This window comes from Oratosquilla oratoria, chromosome 3 (assembly GCF_046742065.1).
Source record: "Oratosquilla oratoria isolate Oo_2021 chromosome 3, ASM4674206v1, whole genome shotgun sequence".
Lineage (NCBI taxonomy): Eukaryota > Metazoa > Arthropoda > Malacostraca > Stomatopoda > Squillidae > Oratosquilla > Oratosquilla oratoria.
Window position 1 is genome coordinate 56,296,117 of NC_134779.1, and position 21,991 is coordinate 56,318,107.

The 21,991-nt window shown below is 38.4% G+C and overlaps 3 protein-coding genes across 14 annotated transcripts in view; 1 reads left to right on the plus strand and 2 right to left on the minus strand.

The window, feature by feature from the left end:
• LOC143022898 (uncharacterized) overlaps nt 1–3,727 on the minus strand; it is a 28,723-nt gene extending 24,996 nt beyond the window's left edge. The window contains exons 1-2 of one of the 4 annotated variants that reach the window (XM_076181314.1): nt 3,433–3,545; nt 3,108–3,254 (exon numbers count right to left, since the gene is read on the minus strand). In XM_076181314.1, the coding sequence (XP_076037429.1) occupies nt 3,108–3,114 (7 nt within the window). In that variant the 5' untranslated portion in view covers nt 3,115–3,254; nt 3,433–3,545. Of the gene's footprint in view, nt 1–3,107; nt 3,546–3,696 lie in introns of those variants that run through there. The other 3 variants (XM_076181308.1, XM_076181304.1, XM_076181299.1) reach the window with 3 other exon arrangements.
• Datp (purine phosphoribosyltransferase family protein Apf) overlaps nt 1–11,008 on the plus strand; it is a 169,697-nt gene extending 158,689 nt beyond the window's left edge. Inside the window, exons 1-4 of one of the 8 annotated variants that reach the window (XM_076181336.1) lie at nt 3,427–3,563; nt 7,266–7,388; nt 9,811–9,926; nt 10,070–10,989. In XM_076181336.1, the coding sequence (XP_076037451.1) occupies nt 7,274–7,388; nt 9,811–9,926; nt 10,070–10,267 (429 nt within the window). In that variant the 5' untranslated portion in view covers nt 3,427–3,563; nt 7,266–7,273 and the 3' untranslated portion in view covers nt 10,268–10,989. The other 7 variants (XM_076181357.1, XM_076181326.1, XM_076181364.1 and 4 more) reach the window with 7 other exon arrangements.
• A 269-nt stretch (nt 11,009–11,277) lies between these two features.
• Nucleotides 11,278–21,961, minus strand: LOC143022884 (uncharacterized). Of its 2 annotated transcripts, none has more exons than XM_076181282.1 (2): nt 21,792–21,961; nt 11,278–15,377 (listed from the first exon to the last, which is right to left on the minus strand). In XM_076181282.1, exons 1-2 carry the CDS (start codon nt 21,798–21,800, stop codon nt 11,400–11,402), a joined length of 3,987 nt encoding a protein of 1,328 aa, XP_076037397.1. In that variant the 5' UTR covers nt 21,801–21,961; the 3' UTR covers nt 11,278–11,399. The 2 variants fall into 2 exon arrangements, with proteins under 2 accessions (XP_076037397.1, XP_076037403.1); XM_076181288.1 differs by having other exon boundaries at nt 11,279–15,372.
• Nucleotides 21,962–21,991: the final 30 nt, after the last annotated feature.

Genomic DNA, 21,991 nt, shown 5'->3' on the forward strand with positions numbered 1-21,991 from the left:
TAAGGCACCTGGTCTGGATGGATGTCATGCAGAATATCTGAAAAAGGGAGGTTCAGTGATGGTGGACTGGTTGGTGAGATTATTTAATGTTTGCTGGAGAGAGGGTAGAGTACCGGAGGACTGGAGTAGTGCCTGTATAGTTCCTCTTTACAAGGGAAAAGAAGACAAGTGTGAATGTAGTAAGTTCAGAGGGATTAGCCTGTTGAGTGTAGTAGGGAAGGCTTATGGGAGAATCTTAATTGAGAGGATTAGGAGAGGAACAGAAGGAGTAATTGGTGAGGAACAGTGTGGATTTAGGACGGGTAGAGGTTGTGTAGATCAGATCTTTGTGGTAAGACAGATATGTGAGAAAGCTATAGGAAAGGGGAAGGATGTTTTTTGGGCTTTTATGGATCTGGAAAAGGCTTATGATAGGGTAGACAGAAAGGCACTGTGGGAGGTTATGCAGATTTATGGGATAGGAGGAAAGCTTTTGGGAGCTGTCAAGAGTTTTTATGTGAGTAGTAGAGCATGTGTTAGGATTGGAAATGGAGAGAGTGAGTGGTTTGAAGTAAAGGTGGGACTTCGTCAAGGATGCGTGGCGGGGTGCCCACTTCTTTCGGACGAGGTGCGCCCCCGGCCCGTCCCGGCCGGCCGTCCGCGGACCGTGGCGGAGCACCCCGCGGACGGGCTAAGTGACGTCTAAATCCATGAAGGGCCAAAAAACATCTTTACCTTTTGTTAAAGCTTTCTCACATATCTGACTGGAGATGGTTAAAGAAAACGGAGAAAAATGGGAGATAAGACAGTAGTTGTTTGCTGATGACACTGTGCTTGTAGCAGGCCCAGAGGAGGGATTAAGGAAGTTAGTGACAGAGTTTGGGAAGGTGTGCAAGAGGAGAAAATTGAAGGTAAATGTGGGTAAAAGTAAGGTGATGAGATGTACAAGGGGAGAGGAAATGCAGCAATTTGGATGTGAGTATTAAAAGAAACAGACTGGAGGAAGTGAACAGTTTTGGATACTTGGGAGCACATGTGGCAGGAGAGGGAGGAGTGGAGGTAGAGGTAGAATGTAGAATGAGAGAAGCAAATAAATGCCTCGAGGGATTAAAAAGTATATTGAGAAATAGACATTTGAGAATGGATGCTAAGAGGAAATTGTATGAAGGAGTAATTGTGCTGACAGCACTGTATGGGGCAGAAACACAGAACATAAGAGAGGAAGAGTTTAAATGTGTTTGAGGTGAAATGTCTGAGAAGTATGGTAGGGATTACTAGTCTGGATAGAGAGAGAAACAAGGTAGTGAGGAGGAGAGTGGGGGTGGAAAAGGAGTTGGGAGATAGGGTTGATGAAAGAGTATTGGGATGGTTTGGACACATGGAAAGAATGAGTGAAGAAACATAAGTAAGAAAGTAGAAAATTGCAAAAAGATCTAGATACTATTTTTGCATGGAGCCAAGAATGGGAAATGAAGTTCAATACCAAAAAATGCAAAGTACTGGAAATGAGCAATAGCAGCAAAAGGTCATCCTTAAACTATTCCTTGAAAAGTGAACCCATTACAAAAGCAAAGGAGAAAAACTTTGGAGTGTTGATAAAAGACAACCTGTTACCTGACAGATATATCAGCAGGATTGTGGGAGAGACATACGCACTACTGCAGAAGATTAAAGTGTCACTCCACTATATGGATGAAGAGATGAAAAAGCTCACCAAAATCCTGATACATCCAAGACTGGAATATCCATCAGTAATACAGTCCCCACACAGAGTGTAGGATATAAGCAAGATTGAGAGAATACAAAGGGGAGCAACCAAACCATATCAGGGAAGATTAAAAGTACTGGATCTGCCTACTTTGAGAAGATCAAAGAGAAAGAGGTGACATAATTACAGTATTCAGGTCACTAAAGGGGATAGATTGCACTGATAGAAGACATATCCTAATTAATGATAGGAGGGTTTTAAGAAGTCATGGAAGTAAACTAAGAAAGACCACATGTCAAACAGATGAAAAGAAATACATTTTTCAATATAGATGCATAAATATGTGGAATAGCTTAGAAGGTGATATAGCCCAAGCTCAACCAATACATGAATTCAAATCTAAGCATAATTGGAAATCAAATATTTTGGTTAAGTTGGAACCATACATGAATTTGAGTCTATGTATGTTAGAAAATTAGAGAATAGGAGACAGGACCCAATGGGCATTGCCCCTTTCATGTATATTACAATTAGGTAAATACTCCTTCAGTTGTCTAGCACTCTATCCTCCTTTATGTACACATTACACAGCCTCACTAGCCAGTTCCATATGACTATATCTTCCTTCTTCATGACACCCACCAAACCGATGTGCCTATCCTACTCTCATAATTTTGATAACTGCTTGCACCTCATCTTTTCTTATCTCTCTTCCATTTTTCTTACCCATTTAGCACCTCTGACTGCTGCCACCACTCTCTATCCTCCTCAACATTTAGCAAACATATACAATATATATATAAATATAATATACAATAAAAATAGTACTTGTCCATATGGCTATGCAAATTCACAATTTGCCAGTATATACTAGCAGGCACAGATACAAGGGGGGGGCCCAGGGGGCCTGGCCCCCCCCAATGCCCCGAGTATGAAGAACAATGGTACCGTAATGGTCCATTATCATTGTCCACTCATCTTGAGTTAGATTCTCCTTGGATAAACACTTTTTAGTGCGAATTTATGATTTGAATTATATTTGTGAATTATATATGATTTTACATATAATTACGAGCAAAACAGACTTAGGTTTCTGGACCAATCTCCATGCCAACAGCATTATTCTTGGGGTTAAAATATCAGCATGTTTCAAGCATCAGTTATCGGTTCGGGCCCCCCACCAAATAACATTCCTGGATCCATGCCAGTATACTAGTAACTTCATAAACTAATGGCAAGACACAGACAGCTGTACAAACAACTTTGAACTGAATGTATAATGCAAATACCACATGGATATTTAGCAATTGCAATGGGAAACAACGGTGCAAGCGTGTTTACATTCAGGGAAACAAATAATACGTTTTGTCTCAAAACATTACTCTTCAACAAGGCCAAATAATTAAAATAACATTCATACCTCTCATACGAACAGTCCCTCTATTTCTTGTAAAATGGCTACACAGGTGTGTTTTTACCCTGTTTATCCAAGTGGGTTTGAATTTGGAAACCGGGCAAATTGGACAGTGGAAGCAAGAAGGCCTCCCATCACACCCAGCATCACATCCTGAGCAAGGTTCAAGATTGAACACCTGTTTTGGGTCATGGTGTTCTTGCAGCACCGTAATATGAACCATAATTGCAATTAGATAACGTATATGAATTTGATGATTTGAATGTCCAAAATAAATCCGAGTGCCTTCTTAAAGGGATGAGAACAACTACTCAAAATGTCAACAACTCACAAAAATGTCAACAGACTTAACACCCATCCGTCTAGCTACAATGTTTCCATGGCAACTCCCGGCGCACTGTTCGAAAATCAAAATAAACAATATTATTGAGTGACAGAAGAACGAGTACGGATCAACACGCAGTGAGTAAATAAAGCAAGCGATTGTGCTAAATACAGTCCCTCTTTCTTTCCAATATAGACAAAGTGTATATAAAGACAATTAATAAATTGCAACAGTTGTTAGTGAACAGCAATTGTCTGCTCTACTGTTTACATAAGTGTAACACCATCAACCGTGTAGAAATAAATTGCAAAATGAAAACAAAAGTTCTTTGAAGCATAACGATTGACAGCGCATTCATTCTCATGGATGAATATTATTTTTCAGTATGTCTTAACAGAAAGGTTCCATATATAACAATCATTTATAGAATAATAAAATTGTAAAACTTACTCGTGCTTCAAGTTCATGATTTCAGTTTCACTGGAAAGCAACTCTGCGTCAAAATAATGTGCATGATATTAATTAATTTAGAATATTTTATTACAAAATACATATATATTTATATTCAATCTACTTGTGTTGTCTACATAGAGTGCGAAATATATAATTATCGTCGAAGGTCCGAACTGCTCCGCCGTCACTCAGGACACGTCGTCACTGTCCATAATAACGTATTATTATATAGAAACGTTACAGGTGGTGATAGTAATTCATACTGTCGTTTATAAGGCGGGTTTACAACTTGAATCGCCGCAGCTCTTAACTAATTTCTAAAATAATAAATGTCATGCTTCATCATTATGTACGTGATCAAATATTACGCTGAATACTTGATTACATTGACGGAGTCCCCAATGCTGCCGTGACCTCATTGACGGGATTCTCAGTGCTGCCGTGACCTAATTGACGGCAGTAGTACTTCGGGTACAAAGAGTTAGTTCGGACTGCGATCTCGTACAAATCCTGAAACTGTTCTATTTGCCCTGGAAGTTTGCGTACCTAGTAAAAGCTAGCAAAGTTACAAGTATCCTCAGGAATAACTTAATCTTTTCCTACATACTCTTATGTTGGGAGAAGCATTATCATAATCATAATTATGATTAGATTGATTTCTTTGATGTACATATTTATTACCTTTGTAACCTTGTTAATTTACCTACCTAACCCAACAAAACCAAAATAATTATAATGTGTTAGGATTTCCTTATCCAACCTTATTTATGCAAGTGAGAATCCTTGAAACTGGAACATCACCCTGATTAATCTTAGTTGTACTACAGTAAACAGTCATTAATATAATTAGAATAAACTTGCGCCAAAGACCTGTAGGATTACGTTCAAGGAATTTTATTACCTTATTTCAGCATTAGAATGGTAGATTTGTTATGGGAACATGCTTTATAGACTTTACTCTAGTAGATACCTATTAGTTTTATCCATCTTAACCAATGTTTCCCAACCTTTTCTGACCATAGCACCCCCTGTTGTCATGTCTAAGTAGTTCAGCACCCCTATGTTGTTATTACTTACTTGGTTTACTTGGTTAAGTTCCGAGGACAGTCCTCACAGCCATAGTGATCTACCGCTGCTGCCAGACCTGCTGTCCCTTCTCACGAGGGCCAGTTGGTCTGTTATTGTATTTGATGAGAACCTGCTGATGGCAGTGTGGCCTGTCACTGGGGGCTCGTCTGGCACCTTCTGTAGAAACCTATCCAGTGCATGCTTAAAGCTGTCCACCGAGCAATTGGTTCTCTCTCTCACCTCTTTTGGGAGGGCGTTGAAGATTTTTAGACCCTTGTGGCCTAGGCTGGATGCCAGTAAGGTCTTGAGCCTCTCTGGGGCTCTTGGTGGGAGAGTTTGTCTCTCACACTTTTGTCTGTGCCTTACACTGTGGTAGTGCTTGATTGTTGAAGGTGTGGGGTCAGGAACAAGGCCCTCTAGGATTTTCCGTATATAGATGCCCCTGTATCTTCACCTTTGTTGAGAGTAGAGGCCCAATGCTTCCAGGTGATCCCAATAGTTGAGATCTTTCATCCCTCTGATGTGCCTGATGTAATTCCTTTGGACAGCTTCAAGCTTCTGGATGTCTCCTCGTTTGTTATTATAAGGATAAAAGAAAGTGAAGTGTACTGCTTGATTATTTATTTTCTTGATTCCTTAGAACTGAAACAAATTGACAATATTGTTTGTAGAAGACATAAGAACACCCTAGAAAAATGAAAATAACATGGAAAAAGTCAAATATTCACAACTAGGTTATCAATAACACATATATCAATGGGATTTTTGTGTGCATCACTTCCCAGCACCCCTATAATTTATTTCAGCACCCCAGGTTGGGAAACGCTGAGCTAAGGGCGGGACTTGGGCTGAAACAGGGTGTAGACCAGTTGTCCCCAACCTGTAGCTCGTGGGCGCCATGGCACCCTCGGGACCCAATTATGGCACCCGCAAGGGTCAACCAGAAAACTGAAACATCCTTCATTTTAACATTTCTATATAAGTATACATATATATATATACTTCTCTCTGGGGGAAGGTGCCCTCAGCTGTGTTTAAAATGACAGATGTAGCCCTCAGCCTACAAAAGGATAGGGACCACTGGTGTAGACACTAACCTTTGATAGAGGGCAAAAAAAAATCAACATCACAATGGTATATCAGGATCTCCACAAGTCTTATTTGGCTGCAGAAGTAATGGGAATACATTTATTGCTTACTTAGACATGAATTTTAATGAGGTCTTAAAACCCCATTACTTTTTAGTATCATAGAGAAAAAACAGGCTATTTACCATTTAAGAACCAGTATTCATTAACCCTATTGCTATGTTTATGTACTTTTTGGACAGTGAATCTGTTGAACATCACACAATATTTAGCTCATTGGTGGACTTTGGCAAAAAAAAAGTCCTATCTTGTTTATCGTATTCATCCATACCAAAAATCTTTTTCCCCTGTATAAGGGCCACCCAAGGCATGCACCCACCCTTCACCTATTTGTTTTCCCTTTTATCTTAGCAGATGAAGGGCCATCCCTGCTCCTTGCCCACTTCCGAGGTCAGAAGCAATGCAGCAAGACACAGCACCTCCACAGCAGGGCCTGACCACCAAAGCTGGTTTACCCCCCCCCTCCAGCTTTACTATATGACAACCCTCACCCTCTCATCCAAACACAAGTAAAATACAGATGACAAGGAAAATTCCCTTCAGACCACATCAGTTCATCATCCATCCACAACCACTCTCTACTTACCTCTGTCTTCTTCCTTCTCTTTTCCTTACTCAACAATCTCCTTTTACCCAAGCCCCTCTTGGGGATCGGTGCCACCTGCGTAGAGCCGGTGGCCAGGGCTGGTTGCCGCCGTTTGGCCCCCAACTCTTGGGGTTGGGGGGTGGTCCCATGACGTAGACCCTGCGGCTCCATTTCTAAGCTACCAGAAGAGGCTGGATGACTGCATTGTGAACAGCTGCCCAGGATGTAACACTTCACCCCATACCATACAACACATAATGGAAGACTGCATTATACACAATCATGCACGCAAACAACACAACATACACTCTATAAAGGATTTGTGGGAAAACCCAGTTTCGGCTGTGGCATTCCTTGGGGAGACGGGACTGCTCGGACAGACAGTCTAGGGAACGACAACAACAACAACAACCCAAGCCCCTTTACTGTATCCATCCATCCCATTTCTAGTCTTCCTCTCAGTATCACTACATCCACCCATGCCTTCCACACTCTTTTTGTTAATCTTTCTTCACTTATTCTTTACATATGCCCAAACCATTTATCACACAATTGGAAAAAAGAAATACTGTTTTTCTTTGCAGGCATAAAAATGGCAGCAGAGCTTCGTGCAGCAGGATTGGTTGTATTTAGACGCATGAAGAAAAATATTGAATATCTCCTTATGGAGGCATCATATGAAAAAAATTTGTGGACTCCTCCTAAAGGTAGTAACTGCAGTAATGGTTTTTATTAATTCATGATTTATTCAATAACTTTTATAACAGTCAGTCTCTTTTGCAGAAGACCCATGATCCATGGCCATTGATTTGGTAAATGTTATGTTACTCAGAGAAGAAACTTTGTATTGTTGTCTTAATTACATGAATACTGGGTAATGTAAGTTAATATATTCATTTGTCTGTATGTTGTGACTGCAACTTGGGCATGCAGTACCTTTCTAGGCTGAATTTGTTGGCATTGTTCTAGTGCTCAAGGGTGAGCTGTATGTATTTACCTAGTTGTATCTTACGGGAAGGGGAGCTACGCTTGTGGTGTCCCGCCTTTGTATCTTGCAGTGTCTAGTTTGCTCTTAAATTTGTGGATAGGAAAGGTGCTTAATCAAATATAAAAGTATTTGTTTAGAGGTTTGTGTAAATGTTATTAGTGTTTTAAGGTGCAGATGGGGATGCCTGACTGTGAGCTTTGGGGTGTATTTAAATTAGTCCCAATCTATTTCATTCTATTCATTACTGTCTTTTTATTTTAGATTTCCTTTTATTATTTTCTTTTCCTTATATTCCTCTACATTTCCGGTGTATCGAGGTTGCTTTACAGCAATCTATAATGCCTGCACTCTTCAGTTACTATCTCATTCCATTTGATAATACAGAAAAGAAACTTCAATCATTGGGCTGTCTTTTTCTCCATCTAACTAGTTTAGAATGCTTTTATGGTTTTATCTAAGGCTTTATCATCCTGTTCCAAGCCTATTCCAAGAGTTAATTTTCTGTGGAAGACTGGATTTTGTGAGATATGCAGTCTTTTCCAATTTCTTTCATAGTTTAGTGGATTTGATCACTTTGTTTTGATCAATTGTGGACCTGTCATTCTCATGTGCTATGGGGAGGATTTTCTTCTTCTTTTTCTTTCTTTTCTTTCCTCTGAGCAAAGATAGCTCATTGGAGTTTATTTTCAACATGCCTGTTATTATTCTTAAGACTGTTTTGTACATCAATTGTACTTCCCCCACCTTTTCACATAAGGACAGCTAGCAACTCCTCCTACTACTGTAAGCCAGTAGCATAGAAAGTCCTACAACATATGGATGAGATAACAAAAACATCTTAGAATGCCTGGTCCACCTTAGATTAGAACATCTAATGGTGGTGTGGCTTCCACATAAAATGAAGGATAACAACAAGATTGAGGGAATACAAAGAGTACATACATACATATACCAAAGACTTTTTCCCCCTACATGGGGGTTAGCCAAAAAGGAAAAGGCATAGAAACCACTCCCACCCATTTCATTTCCTATATATTCCACTCCCCTCCCTCCCTCTTATCTTGGCAAGAGTAGTGACCAAATTGATTACCAGGCTTTCAAATAAAAGTACAGAAATCAAAAGTACTGGACCTGCCATTATTGAAAGAAGAGAAAGGAATGATTTGATAGTAATGTTGAGGTCATTATAGGGAGTGCAGTAAGATGAGAGATCTCTTGATTTGGGATGGGAGAGTTATGAGGACATGGGAATAAATTGAAAAAGACCATGTCTGAAGTATGTCATCATTTAGCCTACCAAGATTGCCTTCAAAATTATACAGCCTAAGCTAAAACCATAAATTGAAAAAAAAAAATAAAAGGCAGGATCCCATGAGATTTGCTCCTTTCTTGTTGACTACAATTGGGTAAAAATAATGTGTAAAATACACTAACATAACATAGTCAACAGTTCAACATTTCTTCCTAGAGAAAGATCAGTGGAAAGTTTTCAAGAATATTGCTAGCTGCTATGGGGCTGAGTTTTCAGTCACTGAAACTTAGGGCAACACCCATTATGATTATTACTGTCGGCATCCCATGTTTCCTCTTGTTAGATTTTTTAATCCACCAAGGCATATACTCCCTTCTCTCAATCTACATTCTACCTCCACCCCCACTCCTCCCTTTCCTGTCACATTTGCACCCAAGTATCTAAAACTATCCACTTCCTCCAGTTTCTCACCCCTAATGCTCACTTCCAGCCTACTGTCACTCTCTCCCCTTGTATATCTCATCACCTTACTTTTGCCCACATTTATCTTCAGCTTCCTTCTTTCACACACCTTCTCAAACTGTCACTAACTTCCTCAATCCCTCCTCTGATCCTGCTACAAGAGCAGTGTCGTCAGCAAATAACAGCTGGCTCACCTCCCACTTTTCTCCATTTTCTTTAATCATCTCCAACCCCTAATCCACTACCCTTGCATTCACCTCTTGCACCACCCCATCCATGTAAAGATTGAACAGCCAGGGCGACATAACACATCCCTGACGAAGTCCCACCTTTACCTCAAACCATTCACTCTCTCCATTTCTAATCTCTTGACTGCTCTTAACAGCTTTCCTCCTATCCCATATATCATACTTCCCATATTTGACAGGGCATGTAGACCCAGGGGAATCAGATATGGAAACAGCTTTACGGGAAACATGCGAAGAGGCAGGACTCACAGAGGAACATTTATCAATTATTAAGGACTTTAAACAAGAAATAAAGGTAAGCCTTGACTGTGTTGATATTTAAGTAAACCCACACATACCAGTAAACACATATTTGTATATATACTGTACATATGTATATATACCTTTTTATCCTTGCACTTGAGTTCTAATTGCTTAACTCTTTTTTATTCTGCACAGTATGAAGCTCGAGGAAAACCAAAATGTGTTATTTATTGGCCAGCTGAATTGGAAGACCCCAACACTCCCATAATTCTTTCTGAAGAACATAATGCCTTCAAATGGTTACCCTTGCAGGATGCTTGTACTTTAGCAAGATATCCAGAAATGATAGATATACTAAAGGAGTGTGAGAAATATTTATTAAAGCATAGTTGATAATGCCATTGTATTATTAACAAAGAAATCATCAGATAGTGTAAGCATTAAAGTGATAAGAAAATTCAGGAATCAGAAAATATAAAAGATATTTCATAATTAAGTACAGTACTACCTCTCATTAATGGACTTTAATTAGCTATGTTTTCGGTGTTTTGGAGTGATTTTTGGGTGGCATAGTGATTGCACAGCACCAAAAACACAGCGAAAACACCGCAAACACAGCTAATTAACATACGTTAATGAGAGGTAGTACTGTAATGCATTGGTGAATGTCAGGGGTGGTCAGTGGCTTAGCCCTGTCCCTTATAAAAGGGAAAAGGCCTTTTTGGCAAATATATCTGTGCTTTAAGCATTACCATCACCTGGTCACTTGCATATGAAGTGAAAGCACTGCCCCTGTGCCACCCAAGGGTGGTTGACGAATGGAATACACTTAGTAACCATGTATTAAGTGCTGAACCTATCAGTTTTAAGAAATGATTAGACAACTTTATGGATGGGGATGACAGGTGGTGATGGATATGGAGCTTCCTAGTGTAGGCCTTATGGTCTCTTACAGTCTCCTTCATTCTTATGTTCTTATGTTCAAGGCTGGTGTGATAAAGGGGTTAAAGAGGTATACCTACACAGTCATGTATGAAGCAAATTCACCAATAATGTATTGATTAATAAATGAAAGAAAAAGGCTTTGAAGTCTTCTTTAACTGCATGACCTTTGACCCAAGTATTGTGGCAGGCGACAGGGATGACTCCACATGGTACAAATGGGAGAGACAATAAAAAGGTTTTTGGTGGGTGTATGCCGACTGCCACACACTTCCCCTCTCTTATGAGAGGGAGAAAGGCCTTTTGGTGTATGCCTATTAACTAGATAATGGGACATTTATTATTTATGTTATTTAACTTTTTTTTTTTTTGGGGGGGGGCTATTTTTTTCTCCTTGTCCACATGAAGTGAGAAGTTCCAAGGTCTGAAATGGGCAAAGAAGGAAATGGCAGGAAAAAAAAAAAAAGGTTCAGAATGATAAACTGTCCTAACAAGATGGTCTGTATCAGAGTGGATTTTAAGAAAATAAAAAGCAAAATGCAATAACAGTCCAAAATTTATTATTAAAATCTCATGTTTAACCTCATTTATTTAAGTCATTCACAGCATCTCTCACATAATTTGTCAAAACAACATTGGTTTGGGTTGTGGACAAATCTGAGCTACAGCCTACTTCTACATTTTCAGCTATAAAATCATGAATATCTCCAAAAGTATCAGCAACAGCATGATCTGATGTATTGCTAATTACCTCACTTAACTCGTTTATACAAAAAACCACAGTATCATTGTTCTGCTCCTTATATGAACCATCTAAACTAACATTCTCATCATGAAGTACATTTGAATGACTTCCTTTTCCAAATTCATTTTCCTGTCTGCATTCATACATGAGGGTGGAGGGAGTTTCTTTGATATTATAAGGTTGAAAGTCCTCTTTAGTATAAGAACTTCTTGTACAAGAGCTCTGACTTAACACAAACTCATTAAAGCTATCACATATATCACCGTATGGTGTCAACTGCTGACAATCTTTTTCTTCTGTAATACAAACATGATCCTTCAATTTAGACACACTTCTAAATGTAGCTTCACACTGTGTACATTTGTATGTCTTTTTCTTATCATGGACCATATTATGAAGCTTTAGCTCAATATTTGTTTTGAAAGTTGCTTTACAATGACAGCACCTGTGAGGCTTATTTTCAATGTGCAATATTGAATGGACTCTGAATATACTGTAGTGTTTAAATGCTATATTACAGTATTTACACTTGTATGGCTTCTTCCTAATGTGTCTGTATCTGTGTATCCTGAGCTTAGATGGCTGCAAAAATTCAGCAAAACAAATATTACATTTAAAAGGTTTTGATTTAACATGAACACAAACTGGATACTTTAAGCTACTACTACTTGCATATGCAGAATCACATTTTTTGCATTGGTAGGGCCTTTGTTCAGTGTGAGATAAAATATGATTCTTGAAGCTACTGGAATATGTAAACGAGGCTTTACAATAAGGACATTTGTATTTCCTTTCCCTTGTGTGCGTTAAGTTATGGACGTTGAGTTCTTTACGCCGAGAGAATTCAGCATCGCAAAACGTACATTTGTACGGTTTTTCTCCAGTATGAACTCTTATGTGACAATGCAGATGAAATTCATTTTGAAATGATAAAGTGCACTGTAGGCACTTGTAAGGCTTTTGTCCTTTAAGGCCTATTTTGTGTGATTTAAAGCTAGAGGCCTGTCTGAAAGTCAAATCACAATATTGACATTTATATTCTTTTTTTCTAGTGTGTACGCTTAGGTGTCTTTTCAAGAGGCCTGAGGAAATGAAGGTTTCACTACAGTTTGTACAATTAAACGACTTTTCTTCTGTATGAATTCTCATATGAATATTGTAGCAGTCTTTATGTACGAAAGCCATATCACAAAATTTACAGTGGTACTGCTGCTTCTCTCTGTGCACTCTTGCATGAACCTTACAATCTCTTTTCTGGAAAGCATAAACACACTGTGAACAGTCAGAGGTCTTTCTCCATGTATGTGTCACAGTATCACCTTCATGTCTGGTACTCATGAGTGGGGTCTTTTCCTTTTCAGAAGCTCGATCATCAGGTTTCACCTGACTTCCTATTACTTTATCAATAATTGATATATCTTTGCTAGATGAGCCATTTACAGTTTGATTTGTCACACATGGATCACTCTTATTGCTGGATTCACTTATGTACAGCAACATTGTATCAATTTCTGCTTCATTGATATCATGACCTGCAAAGCTACTTTCATGAACTTCACAGTTGATACTTGAGGGCATACCATAAGTATCTATATGATTTTCTTGCATTACATTGTTACCCCTCCCATTTCCAGTGATGGTAATTTTCATAGTTCTCGTACTCTGATTTTCTCCAGTTTCTCTACCTGACATGTTGCTTGTTTTTTGACCGTTGCACAGATTCTCCTCATTTTCTATCATAACTCTACCGCCATCTTTGTTGCTTTTAACCATTATAATTCTGTGGCCAGCTGGATTAACAGATTTAATGGCTGATGTCTTGAGTTCTGTGTAATCTAGTGCTTCAAAATTAGTATGTGCTGTGTCTTCTATATTTTTTGACTTCTGGGAATGGACATTCATACGCTGCTTTAAGTTTTTATAATTAATGAACAGTGCATTACAATGAGGACATTTATGTGAATCCTCCCCTGTATGATCAATCATATGAGCTTCGAGCATATGCTCAAGTTTAAATGCAATTCCACAAGATGTGCATTGATGCTGTTTTTCTCCATTGTGTACTGAAAGATGAACTTTGAGAGTGTCTGAGTGAGTAAAAGCAGCCTGACAATATGAGCATCTAAAAGGTTTTCCTCCAGCATGGGTTCGAATATGTCTTTTGAGGTTACATTGTTGAGCAAGTTGCTTATCACAATGGGGTTTCTGTCCTACATGTTTTTCACTGTGATCTTTCAACGCTTCCCTTGATTTAAATACAGCCTTACAGTGTGTACATTTATAGGAATTTTCTTCATGGATGTTCATATGTGTTTTTAAGCTCAAGGAACGAACATATGAGGCATCGCAAAAAGTACAATTGTATCGTCTCTCTGCCTGTTTCTTTGCAATCCCTTGCATAGTACTAATTATGCCTTCAGACTGGACTTTGCAAATATGTGATTTAAGAGCACTAGACTGAATGAAAGCAGCATTACAATGTACACATTTGTGAGATTTCTCCCCAGTGTGGGTCAATATGTGAGTTTTGAGCGTGTTTGACTGCACAAAGGCAGCTTCACAATATGTACATTTAAAACGCTTTTCACCAGTGTGACGCATCATATGAACCTGACGGTTTCCAATCCGAGCAAAGGTTGCATCACAATAACAACATTTGAAAGGTCTTTCTCCCGTATGGTTCCGGGTGTGAATCAGCATCTCGTTCTTGGTTCGAAATGCAGATTCGCAATAAGTGCACTTGTAAGGTTTCTGTCCAGTGTGAATCAAATTGTGACGCTTGAGGTGATTCGAAACTCTGAATGCAGCACCGCAAAATTCACACTTAAACGGCTTCTCCCCAGTGTGAATACGGTAATGAGACTTAAGCGTGCTCCAGTTGGAGAAATCTAAATTACATAATCTACATTTGTGTGGCCTCTCTCCTGTATGGGTCCTCTCGTGACCTTTGTGTGCATTCGAAGTTCGAAATAATCTATCACAGTACGAACACTTGAACGGCTTCTCACCTGTGTGGATCCTAATGTGTTGCTTTAAACTTTCCGATGAACTAAATTCCGACTGACAATATGTACATTTGTACGGTCTTTCTCCTCCATGCGTCCTTTTTGCATGTCTCTGAAGTAAATAATTGCACGAAAAAGCTGCACCACACTTTAAACATTTAAATGGCTTTATTTTTGTGTGGGTTCTATTATGAGCATTAAGTTCTGATACAGTTTTGAAAGATGACGTACAATAGGAACACAAATACGGCTTTTCTTCTGAATGTGTCAAACCATGCATCTTCAAATGACCTTTGGTTTTAAACATAGCATTGCAAGTTAGACATTCATAAAGTTTAACTCCGTGTTCACTCCAAAAATGGACATCAAGTCTTAACCTACTTTTAAATGGAGTGTCACATTTACTACAAACATATTTTACTTTTGGCACATGAGATGTTCTATGTACTTTAAGATCCTCTGTTTTTACAAAAGCCGAGTCACACTCTGTGCATTTATGAACTTTCTCCCCTGTATGAAGTCTTATGTGTTGTTTAAGTTGACTGGCAGTGGAATAATGTGCACGACACTGAAAACAACTGAATGGACGTTCACTGACTTCAGCCACTGCAGGATTAGTGAGAGCAAGATCATTTTTATAAGTGCCATGACAGTCTGTGCATTTTAAAGACTTAATGTCATCTAGGTCTCCATAGTAATCATTTTCACACATAGTCATATCTACTTTAGGTTTAAATTCAATGCAATTTACATTCTGCATATCATCAACTAGGTTTGAAGAACTTCCAATAATACATGAATCACTGCTGCTCTGAAAAAAAAGAGATAGAAATATATAGAGGTCTATATATGAAAAGGCTGGTCACAAAAAATATATATAGTACAACAGCGAGCCACAAAACTGATTCTAAATATAAAAAATAAATCAAATCAAAATCAACTAAAACATATGAATCTATTTTCTCTAAAAAAAAGCATAGACTCTGAGGTGACTTGATACAGGTCTTTTTAAGATTCTAAAGAGAATTTACATCAAAAGTGACACAATTTTTACACCAATTGAGAATCGGACAAGAAATAATGGTTTCAAACTATCAGGAAATATATCTAATTTGGAAGTTGGTAGAAACAACTTTGCCAACCATGTAGTTAATAAATGGAATAAACTTCCTGCAGAGGCAGTACAATGTAGTTCAGTTTGGAGCTTTAAGATTCATTTAGATTAGCACCCAAGCAAGATGCTGTAATGCCTGCCAGTTATTTTATATTTACAATACTACCTCTCATTAACGGACGTTAATTAGCTGTGTTTGCGGTGTTTTCGCTGTGTTTTTGGTGCTCTTGTTTAGTGCTGTGGAATCACTATGGCACCCAAAAACCACTCCAAATCAACAGATTATTCACACCAATGGACACCGTTACCCCCCTTTTAGTCCGTTAATGAGAGGTAGTACTGTATTTGTTATTTGTCCATTTGTTTATTATTCATTATTATTTATCTGTCCATCTATTATTTACTATTTACCTGTTTATTATTTAACTTTACCTATTCATTTTATTTGTCATTTGTGTCATTATTTTTATATATTATTATAATAATTTTTTGCATCTGACCTAGTTATGGACCAAAAAGTCTCCTGTTGGCATGATCCTCCTTTGTAACAGTATCTGATACTTGTCATGTCATGAAAACTGTCACTCATTTCTTTGATTCAAACCATAATTTCCCAATGTGGTCCTCAAGATTGTTTGGATGGGAGATGGACGGTTTTATATAGTACAGGTATTTCTCATTTTGTGCATGTTTTTTATGTGCGAATTCACTAAGATACAACATTAAAAAAATTTAATCAATTAAAATTGTGCGATCTGTTCTCTAAGATGCGATTTGCCCCAACTGCATTTCAAATAGTGTGCCAGATGTGTAATTCTGCTGCCTGCCGACAGGTGGTCGCTCCTGCTCCAAGTTCAATGTTTACAGCACTCTCGTGTGTTTTCAGTCACAACCAGTCCAGCAAGTGACTGTGAGAAATGAGGGAGCATCATGTTAACCCTTTAAACTCCGATGACAAGATGTCTTGTCATTGGGTCAAATAAAACAAAAAATCATAAAACACCAAAATATTTGATCAAACACCAGAAAAATATGACATCAGTCCTCGTATGGTCAAGCTGCATCAGACAATATTCCGATGTACGGGCCGGCGCGAGGCCTACCATATCCGGTTTTTCGTATCTACACCACAAGCGGCTGACATGAGTTGAATTGGTTGTGTTAATGGGTGCTTTATTTATACTTTATTTACACCTTAGTGTTACACATAGGTTTAGAATGATACATTTTTAGAACATGTTAACTTTATTAGTCAAATAAATGTGTTTTTTGTCCCAAAAATGGAAGTTTTTTGGGGGGCCAAAACCCCATCCCTCTTACAATCCATTGTTTTTATGGAGAAAATATATATATATATATATATATATATTTATTATTTTTTTTTTTCATTTCAGTTTGTGCGATGCCTGTAGGAACCCTTATCTCCCACAAAACTAGAAACACCTGTACTGTGAATTCAATTCTGGCTCTTCATGACTGTCTTAGGTGGTGACGGTCAATTTACCATCACCTTAGCAAGTAACTTCTGATAAAAACAAATATCTAATTATTACAAATCAGTTGGAAAACTATTTGATAAAATATATTTTCAAAAGAAAAACAATGGAAGGTTTGTGAATTTTTCCCCATTCCTGTACTAGTCCTAAAATATTTCCTTATTCAAACTGGCTGGAGGTACGGCAGCATACTCCGAATTTTCATGGCTACAAGTATGGCAAACTTCTGAACACAATTGAACTGAGTTCCACTTCTATTGTTCCACTCACCTGGAGTTAGGAATTCAAAATGACTGAAGCTATAAGCTATTCCTCATGAAATTTGAAGTTGATTCCAAATTTATTTTGTTTGATGAGTTTCAAAATGCAGTTCAAACCTATGAACAAGAACATTATTGTAAGCTTTATGGTAGGTTAAGTAAGATTTGGTTAGGTCAGGTTAGGGTTAAGTTATTAGGTTAGGTATGATTAGGTAGGTTAGGTTATGTTAATAACTAATCATAATAGCAAATACAGCACAACTGATACAATGTCATATTCGATATAATGGTTGGCTATCAGTACAGCAGTGACACAAGCAGTGATGTTACATTTGTGCATGCTCAGAGCACTGCCATAATCTTCGCCATGAAAATTCTGAGTAAGGCTGCCATACTTATATCCTATGCATTTTTTTTTTATGTGACGGGTTAAAAATACTGTGACTCTGTTCCTAAGCCTACAAAAGATTATTAACTGTGACTGTGTAAGGGAAATAGGGAAGAATTTATAAAATTTCAACTCACCCACTTGCACAATATTTTGTACATTTTTTCCATCTATATTGTAAATCCAACAGTATTGTTCAGTTGTGTACATGGACGCGATATAGCGTTAGAAAATTAAACATTAATTTTGTAAATTATAATATATGAACATAATATGTGATTTTCTTGGCGGAAATAAAAATAAAAGATACCTTGCTACAGCAAATATACTAATGAATGAAGTCAATTGCATAGGATCGGGACGCCATCTTGTCAAGTGTTGTCTGCCCAGTCTAGTTGAGGCCTGGTGTACACCCTTGGTACTTCTGCCAGTACCTTGTGAGGTATATTCTTGAAGGAATGCTATGGAGCTGAAATCCATGCATTCCTTCAAACTATGAAAAAACTATACACCTCGCGCAATCAGAAAGAGTGATTGAACAGGCCGCTAACATCAATGATGATGATCTGGATGACCTTAAATTACAGGTACCTATTTACTAAATACACGTTAGGTTAGGTTAGACGAATTTATCATCCCTTCATTTCTTCGACATCAGCATCTATCATAACAAACATGGTGTACCATTCGTCCGGCATGACTTCATTACTTATGAAATCTGTTTTAGCAAATTCTTTGTTTTTTAATTCTGCCAAGAAAATTACATATTACATTGATACATTATAACTTACAAGATTAATAATTTTCTAGCACTATATTGCATCCATGTACACAACTGAACATCTACCTTCTTAATTTCCCGAAAATTACATATTACATTGATGTATTATAATCATAATGTTCAAACTTAATAATTAATTTTCTATTGCTATATTGTGTACTGAAACATTACCAACAAAAGTTGTTGGATTTGTTGTAATATATAGATGAAAAAATATATATACCAAATTGAAAATGTTGTGGGAGTGGGAAAGACGTAATTTCACAAATACCAATGGGGATCCACTACCTGTATTTTTCTCCTGCACAGTCAAGGTATGTTTATATAGGGTGGGGCAAATCAAATGCCTGAGTTTTGAAAGGCTATTAGGAAAAGTAAAACAATACTTACAGAATTATTTGTTGTTTTATTTGAATCAGTATATAATGCCATTTGTGTGCTCACTTTTTGAAGATGGCATCAGGAAGATGGTGGCCATCTGTAGCGATGCACTGTTGAAGGCCTGAAGTTTTCGGTTGCTTTTCAACACATCTCAAGGGGTATTGCAGCAATTTCCTCCCGAATTCGCATCTTCAATTCTTTCAAATTGTGTGGCCAACTTTTGAACACTTTCTCCTTCAGATATCCCCACAGGAAGAAGTCGCAAATGCTCAAATCAGGTGAGTGTGGGGGCCACTTGACATCACCCCTCTGAGAGATGAGGCGTGCCGGGAACATCTGTCGCAGTTTGTCCATTGCAACTTGAGCAGTGTGGGCTGTTGCTCCATCTTGTTGGAACCAGATGTCTCCCAGATTTGTTTCCTCACTTAATTCTCCCAATTTCGGTTCAAAAAAGTCTTCCAACATTGCAAGATAACGTTGAGAGTTGACGGTGACAGATCTTCCATCCTCCTCAAAGAAATAAGGCCCAATTACCCCAAATTTGGAAACTGCACACCAAACAGTAACTTTAGAGAAATGGAGCTGTCTCTGGTGAGGTTCTCTCGAGTTGTCTTCAGCCCACTAGCTACAATCTTGCTTATTCACGCTTCCAGAAAGGTGGAAGTGGGCCTCGTCACTGCTGAAAAAAGTTGACGGTTCGGGATGCGGCTCAACATTTCCTGGCAGCAATTCCTGCGATTTTCAAAGTCAGTGGGCTTCAATTCTTGAACAATCATTATTTTGTATGGATGGAACGATAAATCGTAATGCAATGTCCACCTTAAAGTTCGGTTAGACATGGCCAATGCAAGTGAATGCTTCCGGGCAGAGCGTCTTGGTGACTGTTCGACAGCTGCTTTAACTAAGGCCACATTTTCCGGTGTTCTTACCGTTTTTGGTCTTCCACTACCCCTAGGTCTTCTTGTGCAACAAGTATCTTCCAATGCTTCAACCCAATGCCTGATTGCCTTGCCATCAGGGATGGGACCATGACGTAAGTAGGTAGGTCAAACACCACCAGAGGCGCCACCGTCGATGACGAGCACAATAGCGCGTCATTTTATGCGCACGCCATTCAAACGGCCAAATTTACATACCGCGGGAAATTTAATTAATAAAAATGTTGTGTGAGTGTATTTACTACGATCGTAGTAAATTTTAAACATTCACATCATCAGTTACATGTCGGTCAATAAAAACATAAGATAAACATGGCGGCCTGCATTCAGCAGTAAATCGAAAATTGGTATATGTTTCAACGTAAAAAATGAGCTAACATATTTAGGGTTGTGGCAACTGACCATAATAAAGAAAAACTACTAGTATCACGGATTATTCTAATACCAAAATAAAGGCAGCGTGTTACGGTAGAGCTGAGAAATCGGTGGTTTTAATTTTTTTTTTTCTATCGGGTCGGATTATCGGATAACAACATCAACATCCATCCCGCCATCGTATGGTGGTATGGATCAAACTTCACTCTATTAAGTTTCTTACTATTATGTTATTAGTGTAATAGACTTATAGTTGAATTATTTGAGCTATTTTCTTTAAAATGTGTGATTTTCATGTAATTTGACCAAAGAGAAGTTACGTTTTTATCCTCCGTAATATTACGGACCACAACTACGATTCGTCATGCCCGCTATCTATGATCACTGGTGGTATGGATCAAACTACACTATTAAGTTTATTACTATTGTGTTATTAGTGTAATAGCTTGCATATAGTTGAATTATTCAAACTATTTCCTTTAAAATGTGTGATTTTCATGTAATTTGACGGTATTCGTAGCTGTGGTGGGTAATTTTGCAGAGGATAAAAACGTAATTCTATGATCAAGTTACATGGAAATCACACATCTTAAAGAAAATAGGTCAAATAATGCAACTATATGCTAAATTTTTATATAAAATTGTGCCTGTCAGTAAAAACCGTCATTGTTTACGTTCGATCGATGATTAGTCAGACCGCACGTTTCGGCCCGATTTCCAGGGACAAAATAGGCCCGATTTAATTCCATTCAAAATGCAATATCTCGAGAACTAGGACAGCTAGATGGATAATTCAAATTGCATTATACTCATAGCAACTTTTTGCATCCCATGAGAACTACTTCAGCTCAAATATCAGGAATTCCATTTTCATGTTGACCTAGCTAACGTGGGATGTTGAACTGCAGGCGGAAGGCACACTGGGTGGCGACGACAGAACGGCCATTTTCGAGATACATGCATACTGCAAAGCCGCGATGTTCCCCCAACCAAGGCATGGCTGCTACTGAAAACGGCGGGGTTTGGTGATCACAACGAGGCCACACACATCTTACCATCACCGCCTTTCTAAACTCCATTATATCAAACAAGTAAGAGACATAACAGGCTGCACGGTGGACACATTTAAGGCTGGCCTGGATAGATACTTAACGTCCTTACCTGATAACCACCGGTACCAGGCTATACAGACATCTGTCGGGCAGCCTCAAACTCCATCCCGGATCAAGTGGACCTACTAACTAGGGACGCCAAAACCGGATTCAGCGGCGGATCACCGTGACTGTGAGGGATCAACCTCAGAACAACACCATGTAAACCAGTAAGTAAGTAAGTAAACCTCGCACACTCAGCACTGCGTCTCTCCAGGCAGGTCCAGGGACGCAGAATGAATTTAAATATTCCTCTTATTATTGATACTACAAACGTCTCTACATTCCCCTGCACTGCTACATTGCAATTTGAATGAGCCCTATTGTAAACTTTGTCCTACCTGAGACATTTTTATATTAAACAATTCCCAGGTCCTTGACTACAGGGAATGTTGAACATTGTAAACATGGGTCTTGCTTTAGTATTCTCATAACATATTCGGTGGTCACGTGTGATCGATATGCAAACGAAATATATTCTCCAGTAATGCACACAGGCAATATCAAAGATCAGGATACAACCATTAAAGATGATTTATTA